Source organism: Dendronephthya gigantea, unplaced genomic scaffold (genome assembly GCF_004324835.1).
Source record: "Dendronephthya gigantea isolate DGI-Jeju-01 unplaced genomic scaffold, DenGig_1.0 000113F, whole genome shotgun sequence".
In the NCBI taxonomy this organism is placed as follows: domain Eukaryota; kingdom Metazoa; phylum Cnidaria; class Anthozoa; order Malacalcyonacea; family Nephtheidae; genus Dendronephthya; species Dendronephthya gigantea.
The window spans coordinates 385,785-406,065 of NW_021163123.1; the positions used below are offsets into that span (position 1 = coordinate 385,785).

General features: G+C 37.6%; 1 protein-coding gene across 1 annotated transcript; it reads right to left on the bottom strand.

The window, feature by feature from the left end:
- Positions 1–12,103: 12,103 nt before the first annotated feature.
- LOC114535229 lies at positions 12,104–19,840 on the bottom strand. The gene is made up of 11 exons (XM_028556609.1): positions 18,764–19,840; positions 17,912–18,024; positions 14,886–14,990; positions 14,284–14,340; positions 14,010–14,149; positions 13,767–13,851; positions 13,460–13,616; positions 13,132–13,325; positions 12,798–12,951; positions 12,569–12,687; positions 12,104–12,241 (listed from the first exon to the last, which is right to left on the bottom strand). Exons 1-11 carry the CDS (start codon positions 19,035–19,037, stop codon positions 12,104–12,106), a joined length of 1,536 nt encoding a protein of 511 aa, XP_028412410.1. The 5' UTR covers positions 19,038–19,840.
- Between the last annotated feature and the right edge of the window lie 441 nt (positions 19,841–20,281).

Sequence of the window (20,281 nt, forward strand, 5' to 3'; positions counted from 1 at the left end):
GGTGATCAATTACCCCCCGTCCCCGAATAATAAAATTTGAAAAATTATGAACTTATCAACTGAACCCGAAATTTTTATACGCGCGCGAAAAATACGCACCAAAAATGTTTAACACAAAATTTGTTTACTGAGCCTTCATTTTAATAGCGGAAACCGATTTATTTATTATATTTAAACATGTTTATGTTTATTTCGCTTTTCGAAACACCATGCTTCTTCGCATAAAGCAAGGCAGGAAGCAAGTAAAAAATCAAAGATTTACCATATCCTGTAGGTAGAACCACCAGAATATCCAAATTCAAAAATGCCTTTTCTAGGCAAATCACCTGTTTTGGTTTTAAAATAACGTCACAATATAAGCTATTTAATATTGCGAACTCCAAGCACGAAAGAAATTGCCCACACTTCGAATTTTTCAACATGCCGGCAACAAAGTAGCCTGCGACCAGGCTGAAAAATTTACCTTCCCCCCCAAAGGGGAAAAATTTACATGCCACCACGTGACCAGCCGATACCAGGGTCTTCGCCGCAGCGTGGGCCGTGGAGCGTAGGTAAAAAGACCCTGGGTACGAGGTTGGAGGTTGAAGTCTACTGGAAAAGAATTGTCGAGTTAATTTTCGAAAAAATTGAGAAACACTGATGGAAAACAAAATAAAGGTACCCGTACACCGGAACTGAGGTATCTTAACCTCTCTAATAATTCTATTGAACACCAAGCATCCCTACTATAATACCATGCACCGTGTTAAGTACTTCACGTGACTCGGTTAAACTGGTAGCGTCACACATGAGGACAACTAAAAATAGGCTACATGCACAAACCAAGTAATTATGCTCCGAGCATTCTTTTTAAAATATCCCTTTGCACCTGTTAAAGATGGGCATCGATTTGAGGAGTAATAACGCAGAGGCGTGCATCAAAGTCTGGTTTCTTCCGTCGTACACATGTAACATCACAATGGAAGTAAACGTTGCCGATTTTACTTTTCGCTTTCCCTTGATAACTCCACTCCCTTAACATCTTCGATAGAAGTTACTTGGGGGGGAAACTGTCGCTTTGTCTTAAAGGATTTTCACACCCAAAACACATCGATGTTTTCGCTGGACAAAAATGTAAAAGATTGATCAAAAACTGTCCAAGGTTTGGATTTGGAAATGGGACGCTTTGACGCTTAATCTGGAAGGGTTGCTGTTGGTAAGGTGACGATGGAAAAAGTGTTTGTAGAGGAGCAGAAGGTTGAGATTCAAATGTTAGGGAGAGAGAACTCGTCCCGGTTGGCATATGCTGAGTAACCAGCTGCATTGACATAGGTCGTTGCTGGCTCACTATGGCAGTGGGTTGCAGGGTTAAGAATTGACCGATATGAAAAGAGGTATTACCGGAGATGTCACTGGACTGTTGTTGGCCTGGAGCAGCTTCGGATACGCGAGAAACGGTCGTAGTCGTAAAACCTACTTTTTTTTCCTCTTTTTCTTGGAGGACAGTTACCTTTCTTACCACGTCCTGCAGGCATTCCATATGTGATCGCCGTCGAGAGGTTTACATCACCTTTACATCTATGGGTTGTTCTGGCCCCACGGCCTTGCTCATTATATTTTTTCGCGCCGTTTTGGTGAACGCTTGCATTCTATTGGCTAATCCCTAGCTTGGGGAAAAGGTCTCGTTTTGTTATATTTCGGTTGTAGGCGGTGAATAGGCATTCTCCTTTTACCGCGTATATATTCACAATAAAAAGCTATAAATTTATCTGTGTTTTGGTTAAGCTGCCGATGAAGGACCTCGTTCGATGAGGGCCGAAGTATCGGAACAGGGTTTTGGCCAGCCAAAGGATGAATTGGTCCATTCTCTGGAGTCGTATACTTGCAGCCTGTAAAGGTTGAGCTTCTCTAACGTTTCATATGCTTTTTACTCCGCTAGTCCACTGAAGGTTGGGAGGTTGTGCACGTTCTTTTATAGTAACGGTTGAGGGAAACTTGCAGACGTCATCAAACAGAGTGGGCTGATCCTTATCCAACCAATCAGCGTTGTAAGTTAGAAATATGGGTTGGTCTTAACTCGTTCCAGCTCTCATATCTTGTTTGTTTAAGGCGTTGTCGCACTAGTCGAGTTGGTCTTCTGCTCAATCGATCAATACTTAAAAATGTTCACAACTTAAAATATTTATCATCAACAACTAGTAAAATTTGAAAACAATACGTCTGTGAACAATATCTTTCAACTTAAACTATTTTCACTCTTATTTTATCGAATTGAACTTTTGATGACGTAATCTATTACATGCTTGACCGCGCAACATTTTTAACACAATTGATTGACATACTTAAATGGCCTACAGCACGCACATTTTTTTAAAAAATGCGACCATTAAGATAAGTTACGACTTAAGACTGTTTATAAATATTTTCCTCTTTTTACTTATTTAATCCCACGATATGTCATACATGAAAGGGAAAGGCGATTAATGTTTGCTAATGGCTGAAAATTATATTTACCCAGGCGTCTTGTGGCAAAAATCATTCACTAATCCCTGTCATGCTATTGATATTCCTATTTTTACAGCCATTTTTATATGCATATCTCTAAACTCAATAAAATTGTCAGATGTTCCTCGATTATGACTGTAACGCTGATAACTGGCATAAAACATATTTGTACAATCAAGATGACTTGTAGCATAAGTTGATAGTAGAGGTTTTCTACTGGAAATTATCTCATCAAAACAAATACTAAATTATTTAAGAATATCTATACTTGTTCTGCTGTTAGGTTTCAACTTATAGGTTTCCTAACCATTAAATGTAGATTCTCTCAAGTGGTCTGTTCTCAGTTTTCAGCAAGCTATCTTGGGCTCAGTTGTGAGAAGAGAACTTGTAGTTGTAGGTTAGGATAAACTTGAACGGTCAACAACTGTTTAGCCATCTGAATTGTTGATTTGATTGTTTCAACAAATCCTAGGATAAAAGTTTATGAGCTGCTGACCGGAGTTGGACTTTAGCGATATTTTGCGATTTCTCCGGAGCATCTTCCCAGTGAAGAATGCCTAGTTTCTTTAAGGGTTGCGTAAGCCCTTTTCCGCGCAGATTTCTTGAGTTTAGCATGTCGAAAAGTCTGTCCAAAATCCTTATAAACTTGCCTGCCCCTTCACTTCCTTTGAACTGGTTTTGCTTGAGGATGTTGTTTAGGAAATTAATAGCATTACAACTGACGAACTTAGCGTTTGCGCTGCTAAACTTACATTAATCTTGTGTTTTTGAAATTGAATGTGTTCTGTGGTCAGTTTATTTGATCTTTTTATTCCCTCCTGTTGCTAAAGTTGATGCAATGCGCAAAGGTATTTCCACTCATTTTTCTCTCCGAATCCGCCACAAAAGGTACCGAGAAATGCAAAAGAGTTGCGAATAAGCTTGATCATGCGGCAAGCATCCAGGATTGCAAAGACATCATTACCAGTTATTACAGTGGCCCATTAGGGACCGGGGCACGCTTCTTCCGTAGAGAATCCATAAACAACAATAAATCATCGTTACTCCCAGTGTGCTTCTGATATACTTCATGGGAATTCAGGATGCATTTGATGATTATAATCTGTTTCCTTCCAATTCTTCACATATGAGCTATATTGCCTTGCATATTGATTTGTTTCTACCACAATTGAAGAAGTCAATAGGACTAGTATCATCTGCTATTCTTACTTTCAATGCCTCCTGACCAACAAAATGAATATTTTTTGGAATAAAATCATTGGAAGTGTTACCTTAGTTCAATTTATTTCATTTCCTTGTCTAGAGGGTCTTGGACCCTGCTGCTCTCTGCCCCGTTGTCCTCTGCCTCTCTGCCTCGTTGTCCTCTGCCCTGCTGTCCTCTACCCCGTTGTCCTCTGCCCTGCTGTCCTCTTGCACTTAGAGGACCACCATGTTGGATTCTGGCTGGATTCTTCATTTACACTTGTTGCATTGGTTTTATTAGAATTTCCAGGTGATTTTTCATCATTACTCATGGAGTCATCAGACCCATTTGAAGCTGGATCTTGCATTCTCAAATCAATTTCAAAATCATCAGCATCAACATCTGTCCGAGTTTCTAAAACAGGGGATAATTCTGCGACAAAACGTTTTGGTGTGGGGTCATAACTTGTTGAACTTGTCTTTCTTTTTGCTATTCTAGATTCCATACTTTCGGGTTCACTGTCATTTCCGCTGCTTATACATAACCCCCCATCGCTATTTTCAGCAGAACCTCTCATAAAACCCTCGTTTTCACTCTCAAGCAATATATCTTCCGATTCACCGTCCTCATCGGCAAAAAAGGTGTTAACAAATTCGTGTAAATTGAGACTTTCCTCATTAGCCGTCGCCATGTTGGAATTTCTGGCTTCATGATAATTTGAAAGCATAAAAGTAATCCAACAGAATCCACACTTATCCCTAAAGTCCCATATTTATAGCCAAACATACAACAAGATACTCTGATAATGTCCGAAGGAAAACGACAAATTTCGTACAAGTAACGGGCTAAAAATTTCACCACCTGCTCAGCGGGTGACAGGTATATGAATTGCAATTTTGATCAACTGTCTCACAGAGGATGGGTACCGAAAGGGTTAAAAGACGATGGGACATGGCTAGTTTTTAAAGATGAATTGGATCTAGCACACAGGATTTTAATTTAGTTTTTTTTTCAGAATTCCTGATAACTCCTCAGTTGAGTTATAAGCGAAACTGTACAAACAGCAAGTTAACTTTGGTATATCCAGCTGTGAGAAAAGCAAGGTATTCCCTGACGATGGAATTTGCAGATCTTGTTTGATCTTAGAAATTTTATTGTCAAAGAAATGGGCAAATTGGTTTGCTAAGCTTGTGGTTTCAGATGCAGGGTATAGCTTTTCAGGTTTGCTATGAAGGAATCGATTAACGATCTGAAAAAGACGTCTGCTGTCAGTACCAGCATCTTGCACAAGTGATGAATAATATTCTATTTTTGCTTTGCTAATTGTGTCTTTAACACGGATACACTGGTCACATACGCCTGTCTATCAACTTGTAGGCCACTTTTACGCCATCTTCGTTCCTTGCTTCGCCGTACTATTTTCTGTTCTTTAATATCTTCAGTATACCATGGGGCCATCGGTCGGGTCGTAAAGGTCTTTTTTTACAAAGTAGGGCATGGGACAAAAATATCCCAGACCCTGTTTACTCAGGCACAACTAAAGAAGGAGAAGCAGTTAGAGATACTATAACAAATTATATCCAAACAAACATGCCAGATTATTGTTAAATCTACAATACAGATAAAATTGATATATTTTATTGCAAAACAATATACCGTAGAGTATTCCTAAAACTGCACTAAACAGTAACAGAGTGAAACATTTTATAAAATATTTAAACACAGTGACTCATCAGCCTGATTTCAGGTTTTGTTGATAATGACAATTATTGTCAGTTGTTGATGTTGTACAAGTCACATAAGGTAACATTAACATTAAAATATTAAATAATGTTGGCATGTAATAGTTCCAACAATTAGTTAACAAATGTAAACATTGTTCAAAATACAGAACTTTCTCACAGTTTCAATTTACATCTTATAATAGGTTCTACCATCTGTAGAGAGTGTGTATTGTTCACTTGCTGGACACATTACCCTCAATTCCTGATTTTCTATGTAGTTTCCATGCTGAAACACTGTGGGTATGTACTGCTGGCCTGATAGTTGGGTGGGTGTTCTGGGGTCCATAAGCATGGTTGGCCTCTGGACATTTTGTTGTTGTAACGTTGATGCTAGTATAGCCATGGAGAAACTCATGTTCTTTAATGATTCGCATTGGATTCTTGTATGTATTGATCTACATAGATCTCTCCTGAACTTTTTTTCTTCCTTTTCGTCTTGCAGGAACAGTCTGTCCCGTTGTGCGGCAGACAGCTGTCTCTCCATTTTCTTTCTTTTCTCGTCAATGAGTTTAGGAACTTGGTTTAATGGGCGTTTACGATTTGGAACAATAGATTCGTTTGGAACAATACCACTACCAAAATCATGCAGCTTCATTTCCAAGTGTCAATTCTTCATCTGAATTGTCTGATGATAACACATCTGTACCAATGCTGTCCTTGACAGATTTAGTTAAACGTTCTGGCTGCGAAGACTGAATCTCAAATGGAAGGGGTTCAGTGGCAGGAGACCCTCCCCATATCTGCACCAGGACATCATAATATTCCATGACGAGCTTGCCAGATCCACTTCGAGTGCCCGTTAGAACTGCATGACTAAAACCTTGACGCTGCTCTTTGATTTTTTCCATTATACGACCGTACCCTTTTTGTATTTGCTTCTTCTGCTCATCGATTATCTTGAGGCTGCTTTCACGGTCGTCTTCATCAACGGAATCCAGACCTTTAGGTCCAAAGAATGTGACTTCGACATCGAAATATCTCTCTGCCATTACCGCTCGTACGGCTTCGTACTGTTTTGTTTTGTCAGCGTTAAAATCGCTATTATTGTACTCCATTTGGGATTTATAGTCCAACAATGCCTCCAGCAAAATACCCACCATGTTCGAGTCCCACTTAAACCGTATTTTATTGTTTTCTTTTGATTCTTTGCTTGTCTGTGTGGACTTTCGATTTACAGAAGCCATTGTTGTGTATGCATGTGTGTAACACTGCGCATGCGTTCACGAATTCCCAGCCCGGTTTGCCGGGCTGAAACGATTACATGCGAACTTTCAGCCCGGCAAGACGGGCTAGCCCGGTTGACATAACGCCATCAAAACGTCAAAATTGCTTGCGATAATATAGGAAATCGGGCTAGCCCGGTCCATGTAATCGGCCCCTAAGGACGCTTTTACGAAGCTTCAAGGTATCGATGTCTCGCAGCTTTCGATACGAAATATCCGACTTTACGTTGCGAGGTTTAGCCACGTCTATATCACAGTGCAGCACAAAATCATCAGAAATTACAGCATCAGATTCTTTAAGTGGCTAATAACAGTTTCACCTTTCTTGGTAATATGAGGTCGAGTGTATGTCCACTATTGTGTGTGGGTGCATTCACGTGTTGCTCCAGATCAAAAATCTGGAGAATTTCCAAAAACGTCAGAGCATTGGACCATTCCTCATCTACATCACAATTAAAATCTCCTACCATTATAAGCTTTCCAGAAGCTGGAGAAATATGCTCCAATAGGGTTGGAAATTCTTCAAAGAATGCAGAATATGTTAGTTTGTTTATCCATGATATAGGAGGACGGTAAATAACAACAAATCTGAAAGTTGACGAGTTAACATTTAATAAGAATTCCAAATGACTGGAAAGAACTTGTTTTCAACTTTTTAATCCGGAGGTTTTGTTTGAAAAGTAAGCCGATACCACCCCCACGAGCATACTCCCTTGGATAAATTTGTACCCTTTTGGATGAATATCCCGCGTGATATAATCGTTTCATCAGCTTTTAACCATGTTTAATTTTGTTATCCCCACACGCCTTCAGATAAAAGTTGTTCAGGCAGCACACCAGATGGGACACCTTGGAATGATGAAGACCAAACAGATGCTTCGTAAAAAGTATTGGTTTCCGACTATGCACACATTGGTGGAGCAAATCGTCGGGCAATGTGTCTAGTACCAAGTAACGACAAAGCGACACCAGCAAGAACCAGTAAAGCCAACGGAGATACCAAAGAAACCTTTGGCCTTTATAATAAATTTACTTAGTAAGAATTCACACGAACCTTCGGCCTTCAATTGAGTTTATATATAAAATACTAGAATAGTGGGTGTTAAGCTACCTTTAACATGGTTTCATTATGCTTATTTGAAATTTATTTAATAATAAACGGAAAAGAATATATGATAAAGTGGGAAAATTATAACCCCTATGAGTCAACTTGGGAGCCTCAAATTCATCTGAATAAGAATTGCTTGAAGTATGCCTGCTAATCATTTGTTGCCATACTGTATGGGTATTAAAATTATACCCTTTGATTTGATGTATTGCAGATTAAATCAAATTTAAGTGTCACTGACTCAGTGCATATTCTTTATAGGTATTTTGAAAACCCTAATCCTAAAGAAGGAGTAATTTTCAATAAAGTGGGACGTCTCAGAGTGGCTGTCGCTCTTGCTTTAAAGGCTCCTCGTACTCCTTGTTACCTTGTTAGTGTAAAACAAGAAAAGAAAATCTGTTGGGTACAACTAATGGCAGCATGTCTTGAGGAAATTCATAGCTGCTGCCCCATGTCATGAATTGGTAGATAGCAAAACCAGCTGATTGCTGAAGCTAAAGTTTATGAAATTTTAATTGGCGTGGAAACTTGCTTGTAAATACCATGGAAAATCAAATAGATTCTTTTAAAAGTTAAAACCATTGAACTCAAAAGAACTGGAAAGCTACCCCGGCCGGAAATTTGAAGCCAAATTTTGGGGGTCGTGTCCAGTCTTTCCACGCAACAGATATACGCAGGTTTTTTAAATGTCCAAAACAAAACAATGGTTCAACATTAAAGCAATAAAAAACATCGTCAAATGGACGTAAAATGCACCTCCCATCGGCATTTTATTTTATTTTAAATCCCCGTCAACACTACGGAGTGATATATTTTAAACTTATCCGTAAGGAATTCTTAATTAAACTGCCTTTTTTAATGAAAAACGTCGAACGATCAGTGCAGCTGCATCGGTAAATTCTGTGTTTCCCTATTTTCCCCAGACATTTTTCAACTTATTATTTCTGAAAGTTGGTAAAAGGTATTCTAATAAAAATTAAACTACCAACCACAATTTAGTTTTATGTTTTGCACCTTTTAATAGTAGATAATAACAAATAAAAACATAAACATCTCTTGCCCAGTCCTTCATTGAAGCTCGTAGTGCAGATTTACTGGAGAGTTACTCAGAAAAAAATTTTTAACGAAGCTTAAAAGCAATTTAAGAGGCCTAAAGAATAAGCTAATAAATACGCATCATGGAGGGCAACAAATTATAGCCGTATATGCAGTGACCACTTTAAAACCACCGTCTACACAATCTATCCTTCATCAAGTGGAACATGCCGTTTAAAAAATCATGAAATACCATCAAGACCCAATCCAACATACGCAGCTCCATCACTTCCAGATGAATCACCAAGTGGACAGAAAGAGGCGAACAAGAGGCCATTCTATCCATTTGATGAAGAAAACCTGGTACCACCAGCCAAAGTTGCCAAACCTCTACCTGAAGAAAAAAGGGATACATTAGAGGAAAAACTGACAAAGAAAATACGTAATTTGCAACAACAGCTACGCCGTTCAAAACAGAAGGCTAAAAACATGGGTGAGGTGATCAAAATCATGAAAGATAAACTTGTTATCAGTGTAAAGGAAGCTGAAACTCTAGAGGAAAATTTCAAAAATACAAATTTGGAATTTCTATATAATTTCAAAAAGAACATCACAACTTTGCCATGTGCAAGGAGGAGATACACGGATGAAATTAAGGAATTTGCAGTAACACTTTACTTCTACTAACCAAAAGCATACAAATATATCAGATCGATTATCCCGCTACCAAACCCATCTTTGATAAAAAAATGGTCGACCTCCATTAAATGCGACCCAGGATTTATAGAAGAAGCATTTACATCGTTATCCAAACAAGTCCAGGTTTCCTCCATTAATAGGGACTGCTGTCTTGTCATCGATGCTATGTCAATACGCAAGCAAATATTATGGAACCCCGAGAAAGGCCGGTATTCAGGTTTTGTTGATGTTGGCAATGAAATTCCAAATTTACAGTGTGACAAACTGGCATCAGAGGCATTGGTATTTCTCCTGGTTGGAACAAGAAGCCATTGGAAATGCCCAATTGGATATTTTTTAGTTGACAAAATCTCAGCAAACAACTAAGCAAAGTTGGTGTTAAAGTCCTTGGAAATGGCTCCAAAGGCAGGTCTAAAGGTGTGGTCTGTCACAGCTGATGGAACAGCAGTAAATCTTAGAAGATTTGAAATACTTGGTGGCAAATTATCTGGTACATACGACGAAATGAAAACATCTTTTAAACATCCAACAACTGGGGAAGATGTTTATATCATACTTGATCCATGTCACATGTTAAAGTTGGCTCGTAATGCTCTTGGCCACCTTGGATCCTTTGTTGATTGTGATGGGAATTAATTAAAGTGGAAATATATTGAAGAATTACAACAACTCCAACAACAGGAAGGGCTTAATCTTGCCAACAAGCTCTCAATGAATCACCTTAAATATGAAAAACATAAAATGAATGTTAGACTTGCAGTCCAAACCCTTAGTTCATCTGTGGCAAACGCATTTGAATTCCTAGATGTCTCTGCTAACCATCCACATTTTCGTGATAGCCAAGGAACAATCAAATTTATCCGGACAATTGACAGACTTTTCGACATGCTTAATAGCAGAAACCCTGCTGGAAAGGGGTTCAAAACACCTCTGCGTAGCAAAGCAAGGACTCGTGGGAAGAGATCTTCACCAACTCGGCAAAGTACCTATTGTTTTTAAAAACTAAGACCAACCCAGCACAACTGCTTTGCAAAACTGGACGCAAAACATTCATAATTGGTTTTGTGACCTGTATTAAGTCAACAATTGCAATGGCTAACCAAATGCTCTGTTCCCCAACCAACCCGTTCAAGTATCTGTTAACATATAAATTCTCACAGGACCATGTTGAACTATTCTTTTCATGCATTCGAGGATCGAGGATGGAACAACAATCCTAACTGTTTTCAATTTAAGTATGCATTAAGGAAAATCCTTATGAGAAATCCAATAACTGCTTCTAAAAATGCAAATTGTGTTGACTTCACTGGTTGCAACAGTTTCATTCCACTATTTCATGTTAGAAAGCATAAAGCACCAGCAAGTGAGGAAAACCAAGATGAAAGCACATCAGATGAAATTACCACCATATGTGAGCATTTGGACCCAAGTGGGCACAGTGAGTTCACCTCTAACATACTTTTTTACATCGCAGGGTACATAGTCTCAAAGCTATTAGACAAACTACCTTGTTCGGCGTGTAAAAGAAGTATTCTCCCTCTTTCAAAACAAATCCCTGTAAATGGTCATGATTACACCTCCAGTTTATATCATGAAGCTGGCAAAGCATGGTCGTTTTCCAGATTTATCAACCAAGGTGGTTTGCAAATACCATCAACCTCAGTATTTCGCACAATCGAGTACTGCGAACACGTTTTTAAAGCAACGGTTTGCGGTAAAGATCTCCAACAAATCAACAGCGAAAATAATCTAAAGGAAAAAATGATAATCAACGTATGTCACCACTTCGCACTAGACACAAGTGTAGATGTTTTTGCCGATCATGAAGACGGCGAAAATCAGCGGCGTAGCCAGAACGATAATTGGGGGGGTCTATATTCATATATTCGTGATACGCAGGATTAATTTCTTTTCAAATCAATTGTCTTTACAGTCTGTTTACATGAATATACACTCTAAAAACATCCTGGTTAAATTTTACCAAAATGGGGTTAAATATTAACCAGGTAAAGTGTCAGTATACCACCTAACCAAGTCTGGTTAAATCAACCAGGAAGTCCTGGTTAAAGAATATTAACAACAGTTCCTGGTTAAATTCAACCTAAAATGTGGTTAAGTATTAACCAGGTAAAGTGTCAATATACAACTCAACAAAATCTACCAGGAAAGCCTGGTAGATGAATATTAACTACAGTTCCTGGTTAACATTAACCAGGAATGTGTTGTTATTTACAATATATCTGTTTGATTTTTTTGAACATCGCATATAAAATAGTGAATATAAAAATCAAGTGTACAAATGTATTGCAAAATCACAAAAGCATTTTATTAACAATGGTACAGTATATATAAATATATATATAGAAGCAATAACAGATAGAAGCAATGACAAGTATGAAAGACACAATAAACAATCAAGCCTTTAATGCAGCCCGTATGGAGATAACAGACGGAGCAGTTTTTTTATGTTTGCACCTGTCCTCCAAACCAAAAATTACTTTTTGGAAAAATTCCCATGTGATGCCACATTGCCAGGGGTATTCGATATCCATAATATAAAACATCTTGAAACAGGTGTCGATAGCAGTCAACAAATTTGACCTCTCCAATGCTCTGCCTTTGCTAACAACAACACTTGTTGAGGACTGGTGACACTTCCATGAACCAGAACCTGTGGCTCATCAGTGGAGTTTTCCTCAAGATATTTTGGCATGTTGGTACCAATCTATTTATATTGGGGAAAATTCCAAATTAAATCAAAGCAGTTAAAGAGCAGTCATCAGACTAGTTTTCAGTACCTCTGAGTCTACAGTTTGGTTTCTGCAGATTGAGAATTTTACTCATCATGTTGACATTTATAATATAAGTTGGATAATTATACACTAATTTATGTATGCGAGTACTAAATGCTTAATTTAAGGCAGATGTAGATGTTAATTCCCCAATATAGAGAGTGGCCTAAATAGTGTAGGTATAATGTACTCCATTAAATTCATGGATTAGCTTCAAAATAAATAAGAATAAATATTCATAGATACAAAATCATGCTTACTGGTTGAACATCAACAAAAACCTTGATAGCATCATCAATGGTGCTTTTCTTTTTCCCTTTGCGTCCAGTAGGAAATATTGCTGGTAAGAGCACAATTGCAACATTTTGTTTTTCCTCATCTAGAAGAAAAAGTATTAATTATTTTCATCATTGTAGAACAAACTGCTTGCTAATTGCAGTAAATGTTCTGTGTGACAGAAAAGACAAAACATGCTTTACAGCAGCTTACCAGTGTTGACTTTCTGCATGTCAACATGGAGGTAACTGTGCCAATTTGCTTGGCTGTTAGCATAGGCAATAACTTTTTCAGCAAAAGATGGTGTCCATTTTAGGAAAAGATTATCTGCAACTTCACCAAATATTTCTTCAAAGTCTATTTCAATCTAGATAGGTAAATAAACAAACAGTTAAATGGTGTGGTATAATTATGCCATCCTATCTCCATTTTATTGTGATGACAGTCCTTCCAGGCAATGCCACTCCATAGATGAAGAAAGAATATCTTCATGTTCACATCCTAGGATAGGAATTTCCTGTTAAATTTTCCTGTGTACAATACTCACCATACCAGGTATGTCGAACAACCTTGGATGTTCTTTCAGTATATCACAGACTGATAGTTGAGGGTTTTCCTTAATCCATGCAGCACGACTGATTGATGTTTTCTTCATGTATTGCTTTACTTTGCTGAGTGGTTCGATGTGATGCTTTAACCATTCTACCATTCCCATGTATTCATCATCACTTATTATGCATTCTGAGATAGGGAAAACAGATTACGTTACGTTCATTGTGCTGTACCATTTATATTTTGAATTGCTGTCATTCGGTCACTGCGCTGGTGGGAATTACGCTCACTGTACAAAGTATGGGATGCAATGGCCTTTTTACCTGGTAATGCACCAACTTTAACAAGCTTAGAGCTTGGCGCACTAGTTGACACACCAACTTTTTTCCCCTCTGTTGAGCGTCTTCTGACATTTCTCAATTTCTCTTCAAGCCACCCTGTAGCTGAATGAATGCCCATCCCAGGAGTGTACCAAGCTTCCTGCAAAACATTTGAATTATGTATATTGATGGGCAACATTCATGTTGACTTGCGATATTTATTTCTTTATATTTGTGTAATTTTAATGTCTTGGGCGAATTAAATTGGAAAAAAAAGTTGTTCAATGTTATGGTTGTCATTAAAGCTTACAAATCCTTGGCCTTCTTCATCCTTAAGAAAGGGGAATTCCTCAACTACAGCTCTGGCCATGGACACTTTTACATCTGCTCGTGGCCTGTTGAAATAATCAAAGAATGGCTATATTTAAGAACTCTAAATTCTATGAATGAACAAAAGATACTGTATGCCATCTTTTAATGTCAAAAAATTGTATTTTTGATTTTGATTATGTAATACGTTGTACAGTATATGTAGAGTATAATTAATTGCAACCTGTCCCCAAATCTCTCAATCATCTCGGCTACAAGAACCTGAACCATCTTCAATCTCTGTTTTCTGGGTAGTCTCCCGTTATCCAATTCAAACAGGATTTCTTCGCCAAGTGCAGAATTTTCAAGAATTGATCGGATGCTCTAAATATAGTTGATATTAATGTTAATTAATTAGCATTATAATAATGCCAAACTAAAATATTACGTATAACATTAAGTATATGTAATATAACATTAAGTATATAGTCGGTGATTATTATTAATATGGAACATACAAAATCAGCCTTTAATTTCTTTGCATTGATTTCTTTGTGTTTTGATGAATCTGAAGCCTGTAATGTAAAATTTATAGCTGAAATCTGCAGAAAAGTTCAATGTTTAACCGGGAGAATTCCGGGGGCAGAATCATGAATGTCTTGCCGGTGAATTGACACAAGATCGAGAAGTTGTAATGGTGGAGGGGACCATACTAAAAATTTGTGTTTGTATGTAAATATTACTAAATTTGAATTTCTTTTGCTTTTTCTCATCGAATTATAACACTAAAATTTCGACACTGCCAAATCCAGCATGGAACTTACATGGAATGCATATTGGGCATCAAGGCTATGGTAATTAATAGAGAGGTTAAGAACCCCGGTTTCGGTATACAGGTACGGGTAGCCATATTTTGTTTATTGGAATTTCTTGTTTTTTGCACGTTTCAAGATACAAATCATGCTTGCCTCAAGTCTACTGGAAAATAATTGTCAAGATAATCTTCGAAAAAATTGAGAAACACTGATGGATATTCATAGCACAAAATAAGGGTACCCGTACACTGGAACTGCGGTATCTTAACCTCTCTAATGCATAATTGTGAAAATTCTAAGCTTACAAAATTCCTATTGGAAGAACTTGCTGTACTGGACATCTCAGTCCTCACTGCCACTGCCACAGGTGTCTCAGCACTCACTGTTGTCACAGAAGTCCCAGGAAGGAACTAAAATATGAATTGTACACAAATACATGTTATAGATAGATATACCAAGCCCCAGGGAATAGCTGGCCTTACACTTCTGTTTGTAAGTTGTATGAAACAAGACTGCAAACAAGCTATTGAAAAGTATTGGGAAACTTGTTTGCAAGTTGTAAAATAACATGCTTGTTTAATCATCCAACTTGTTACAAGGCTGTCCTAACAAGACTGCACAGTACATATGCATAATATAACAATATTTTTACAATCTTGTGTTGTCAAGCTTGTAGCAACCTTGTTATATCATAGCTGTACGTAGCAGACAAGCGGGATAAAAACATCCCGTCCTGGCTAGACAGGACCATATAAGCAGGCCCTAATATGTTGGTAATAAGTGCCCAACCTATCAATGTATTCTGTGGCGTATGGTAACATAATTGAGCCAATCTCCTTTATAAGCCTTTGATGCATGGTATGCTTGTCGATCATATATATTATCCACCAGAGTTATAGACCAAACTGGTTCAGCTGATTTTGTAACAACGTAGGTATGAGTATGTCGCTCATATTTAATGGTTTCCCAGAGTGCTGTAACAAGTCTGACATGACTTCCATCACAAATGATGAAAATAATTTCCTGAAATATGGGCAGGCCATCTTCTGATTTTCCTGTGATAACCAACACATTTCTTGAGTACTTTATTCCATTGACTACACACCATTTAGCAACATATACCTCACTGAAGAGATTTACATGAAGGGCAGTGCTCAAAAACTCTGCTTTTTCCAAAGAGGCAACTAGGGTAGAGGTTCCTGGCCCAATTTCAATATCCCTGTCGATAAGCTCCTTTCCACACATCAGGTTGTAGCATAAAAACATCTGCTGCCTCTCTGCCAATGTTTTTAGAATATTACGATAATTGCAAACAATGTGGCCAAGTCTTTTGAAAAACCGATGCTTGGCCTCAAATCGCATTGTCCAATAGTTTATTAGTGGGCCAAGTAGACGTATTTGTTGTGGATAATGTGTCATGAAATGGTGCTTTGGCTTCAAATTGCGATTGGGACATATCTGCAGAAAGTAATCATGATGGTCTTTTATAAGTTGTTTTAGAAAATATGTCTCCTGTGTAGTAATTTCTGGGCAGAAGATGAAGTCCATACACTCAAGAAGGAGAAGAATGAGCTCTAAGTGTTCATTACCCTCTGGAACTAGATCTGCAATCATAAGTGGGAGATAGCGAATGAGACACCACATTTGCGATGCTGTCTGGCCTGTTGCACCATCTGGGTGTTGAATCTTATTATTACTGATGGGTGATGGTTTGTTCTTGGAATCGCATGGTGCATAATCGAAACTGGTGATTCTGCTGTTTAGAGTGTCAAGATCAAAAAACCCTGCTTGGATAAGATTGCCAAGAACAACATGAACCTCCAGTCCACAAACACCCTCAAGCAAATCGTGCATCACATCAGGTGCATTGTTTGTTGTAACATGAAAGTTTTCAACATTGTTCAAAAGACACGCAGCTTTTACACCCGTTGAAGTGGGATCATTTCGTAATAAATCTTCACCATAGTTGTCGACATTACGAAGTAGCTCATTGTTCGCTGTTAGTGCTCTACGCATTTCTTGGATATGCATTTTGCAGTTTCTGCAAAAATGGTGACTGAGAAAGCATTCCACAAAACCACATATACCATTAACACCTAAGTTGTCACCAGTTACCTGTGCAACACTAATTTGAATCCTGCCTTGGAACACATCTGTATCTATTTGAAGACCGTCCGTTTCTAGTTCTTTAATATCTTCCACCAGAGGTTGCAAAATAGGATCAAAGCCGTAGGTTTTAACATCGCCTGAATTATACAGTCCAACTAAGTAGCAATTACATAAAGAGGATCGAAATTTTGGTGGTAAATTGAGGATTGTACAGTATACAACACCTATCTTGTGTATACCTGCTTTTGATCCGAGTGGGTTTGCAATTTCGCAGTCGTCCACATATAAAAGCAAGGCAATGTTTCTCGAATTCGAAAAAAAGACATGGCCGCGACAAAATTCTCCGTCATGGAAGTCTCGCATAACTCCGTCATCACTTGGTTGGTATTCGAAGACAGCTCTCATGAACCCTTTACTTTCCAAAATGTTCTTGAGAAGTTTCTTGAGAGGAATGTACTGAAATGTGACGTGTCTTGCCACTTGATCAACATGGCCAGTGTTTGGGTTGCTGCGTGGATAATAAGCAATGGCAAAAGGTACCTCTTGGGGTTTTATAAAATGACCGGTCTGACTAAAATACTTCTGCTGTTGATAGACAGTACCTAACTGTTCAAAAGGATGTTGGAAATCGTGGAACATTTGTATAAGATCTTGTCTTTCGGGATCTTCATTAGCTATACCTTTATTATCTAATAGTTGTTCAGTTTTGTTCTTTAATGACTCGATCATCTGCGAAAACATGTCTGAGCTCTCACTAACAACATTATCTACTGTTGATTGGACAACACTGCTTGACGACTTCAACTTAGCAATTGTAGATGCCGCCAGTTCAGTGACTTCGACTCGACTAAGAATCTGAGATCTCATGTTATCAATATTGAGAGGAGGAATGTCATCAAAGGGCCCATTATTGGGAGGATTTTCATCACTATCATCATTGTTTTCATAATCGCCATTGTTCTCGCGATCATCACAATTAGGATCGATATTTTTGTGTTTATTTTCGATGTGACGTTTTAAAGCAACAGAAAACCGAAATGTTTGCATGCATCCATCTTGCCCACACGTAATTGGGCAGGTGAACATACGGCCTGACATTAAAGCATGTCGATTCCTGATATGCCAAATAAGACGATTTCCATCTCCATGCACTACTTTATCACACCTAGAGCAAATGTAGCCCATTGTTCATCGACAAGAAAACAATGCTTTATATGTATACCTTTTCTTTCACCAACATTTTTAGCAGCTTTTGTCTAGGCCCAATAGCTACAACCATTTCCTTTACAGATGCTTCATCTAAGAGTTCCAAAGCTTCTTTGTCAATCATATTCTCTATAATAATGGAAAATAACTTCATTAAATGAGAAGTGCAAAATTATTGGTATTTTATCATGCATATATAATAGAAGTGTGCAATTTCCTCCTATTATTATTTTTGTAATCTTTTCTAATATTGTTACAGTGCCTGCCAACACCATACGGCCACGGAGAGGGGAGCATTTTGTCCCAGGCCCCGAACCTGAAGGGGCCCCCAACTTAAGAAAGAACCTAAAATTAAAGCACTTTAGAAAATATTGGGCTCAATCTATTGAAAGAAATATTTGCAGTTGATTCACAGATATTTAAAATCATAATGTCAAATAAAAAAATATTTTCATATTCAAGCATTGACAGAGCATTGACATTGCATAAAAACAACATTGTTTTAAATATTCAGCAAAAATATAGTAATAACAATTCAAAAGCAACAAGCTTCCTTTTTTTGTCAAATACAAATACATGTATAGTCAAAGAAGAGAGTAAAAAGTGCGAAGCAAATCTTGCAGTAAGTGCGTGGCGTATTAAAATGGCCTTCAAATATCTTTAAAATGCAACCATAAGTTGTCGTCTGTCTTGAAAAGTGCCTTGGTAGAGGCGTGGAGCATTAATTATACACAACTATCAAATATTTTCAACAATTTTTCGAATATTTCAAATGTTAAAAGCCACATATATAGTCATGTCTTCTGTCTGAAAACATATTTACAAGTGGAAAATAAATGCAAAAACCGCAAGTTTGTATTGATCCTACCTTCAAATATTTCTTGCAAGCAAAGAAGGTTCCATTCCTTGAGTTTCTCCGATACAAATCTATCCATATAACTATTTTTATGGCGTATTTTTTTGCGGAATACTTCGATAGTTCGTTTGAACGAAAAACTTAAATGAAAAAAAAACACAAAAGAGCGCGAAAAGTCAGGTTGGGAGCTTATTCGTATAAACTCCTCGGTTTTCATTGGCTTGTACTTACGGGGATTAGGAACGTATACCCGAAGAAAATTTCCTCCACTACGGCATTTACCCATTACGTCATTTAATCTGTTTTAATTTGGTTTGGCACAGTCAAACAAAATGAACCTAAAATACTATATATGTGTACTAGTATACGTAAAGAACGCTCGATATTATATCGAATGTAAAGGTATGATTTTAATCGCCAGATATTAAAAATCGATAAAAAACGACATCGCACATGCAAGGATTTAGTCGACTGACTAAAATCGTACGACGAAAATTGTGTCGTGTGCGGCCCGGCTTTAGAGGGATATATAAAAGTTCTGTGCATCGGTTCCACTCATAACAATGGGTAGGCTACTCATTTTAAAATTGCTGAAATTTAGTATGCTTCTAATTTTTATGAACATAAACGCTAACTCATATTCATTTAAATCTATAGTGAACCAAAGTAGTGTTAATCAGTTAATTTTTTGTTTACATTTAGAAGGTCTGGATATATCCAAATGGGAAGAATTAAGGGGTGGGGCTTTATAATTTTTAGGGATATTTTAAAGGTATGGTACAGTCCCTAACTTAAATAAATGCTTTGTTTGCATTTTAAAGTACTCAATGTCTTGAAATATCAATAACAGTCAGAATATTTAACACTATTTTGATTTTGCTTTTGTTCTAAATGAACATAAGTTAGAGTTTATGCTCAGAAAATAAGAAACATGCTAAATTTCAGCCATTTTAAATCAAGTAACCTACAAATTGTCTGGGCTGTAGCTAGAAGCTTTATTGGGGTACATGTGTATATTAATTCAAACATTCATCTTATGGAGACTGATTTATTTTGTAGGCTATTGTTCCTGTGGTAGATAAACATGAATATGACTACTCCCCTTCCCCTGCCCCTATGAAGCAGCCCAGCTAAGCCCTGCCTATTGTTATGGGAAGAGTCATTTCCACAAGTCTAAGGCAAGACCATATAGGGGGGGATGACAAAGGGGGGCATGTAAATTTTAAAATACAGAAAATTCAGCACTCTTTAAACTGGGTAAGAGGTCTTTTATTCAAATCATTTAGTGACTGTGAAAAATAACAAGGACAGGAGCAGTTAGGAAAATATTTCAAGGCGGGAAAATATTTCTTAATTGTTGTAATTAATGCTTAGTAAATATAAAAAGGCAAGTTCTCGTCTACAATTGATGCAAAGTATGAAATCTTATCTCACACCGTCAACCTGTGTTAAGGGCTTTGCTAGACAGTGATAGTTCCATTGTTAACCTATAGCTGCACTACTCACTCAGCATATACTAGAACACAGATT

Bases quoted from the DNA above. Each gene is read 5' to 3' on its own strand.
- LOC114535229 (XM_028556609.1), bottom strand. From the start codon at position 19,037: ATGGGTAAATGCCGTAGTGGAGGAAATTTTCTTCGGGTATACGTTCCT. The intron at 18,025-18,763 runs GTAGGATCAATA...CCATTATTATAG, and splicing joins CTTGCAAGAAATATTTGAAG to AGAATATGATTGACAAAGAA. The intron at 12,688-12,797 runs GTAAGCTGCTGT...TTTTTCTTCTAG, and splicing joins CATGCAGAAAGTCAACACTG to ATGAGGAAAAACAAAATGTT.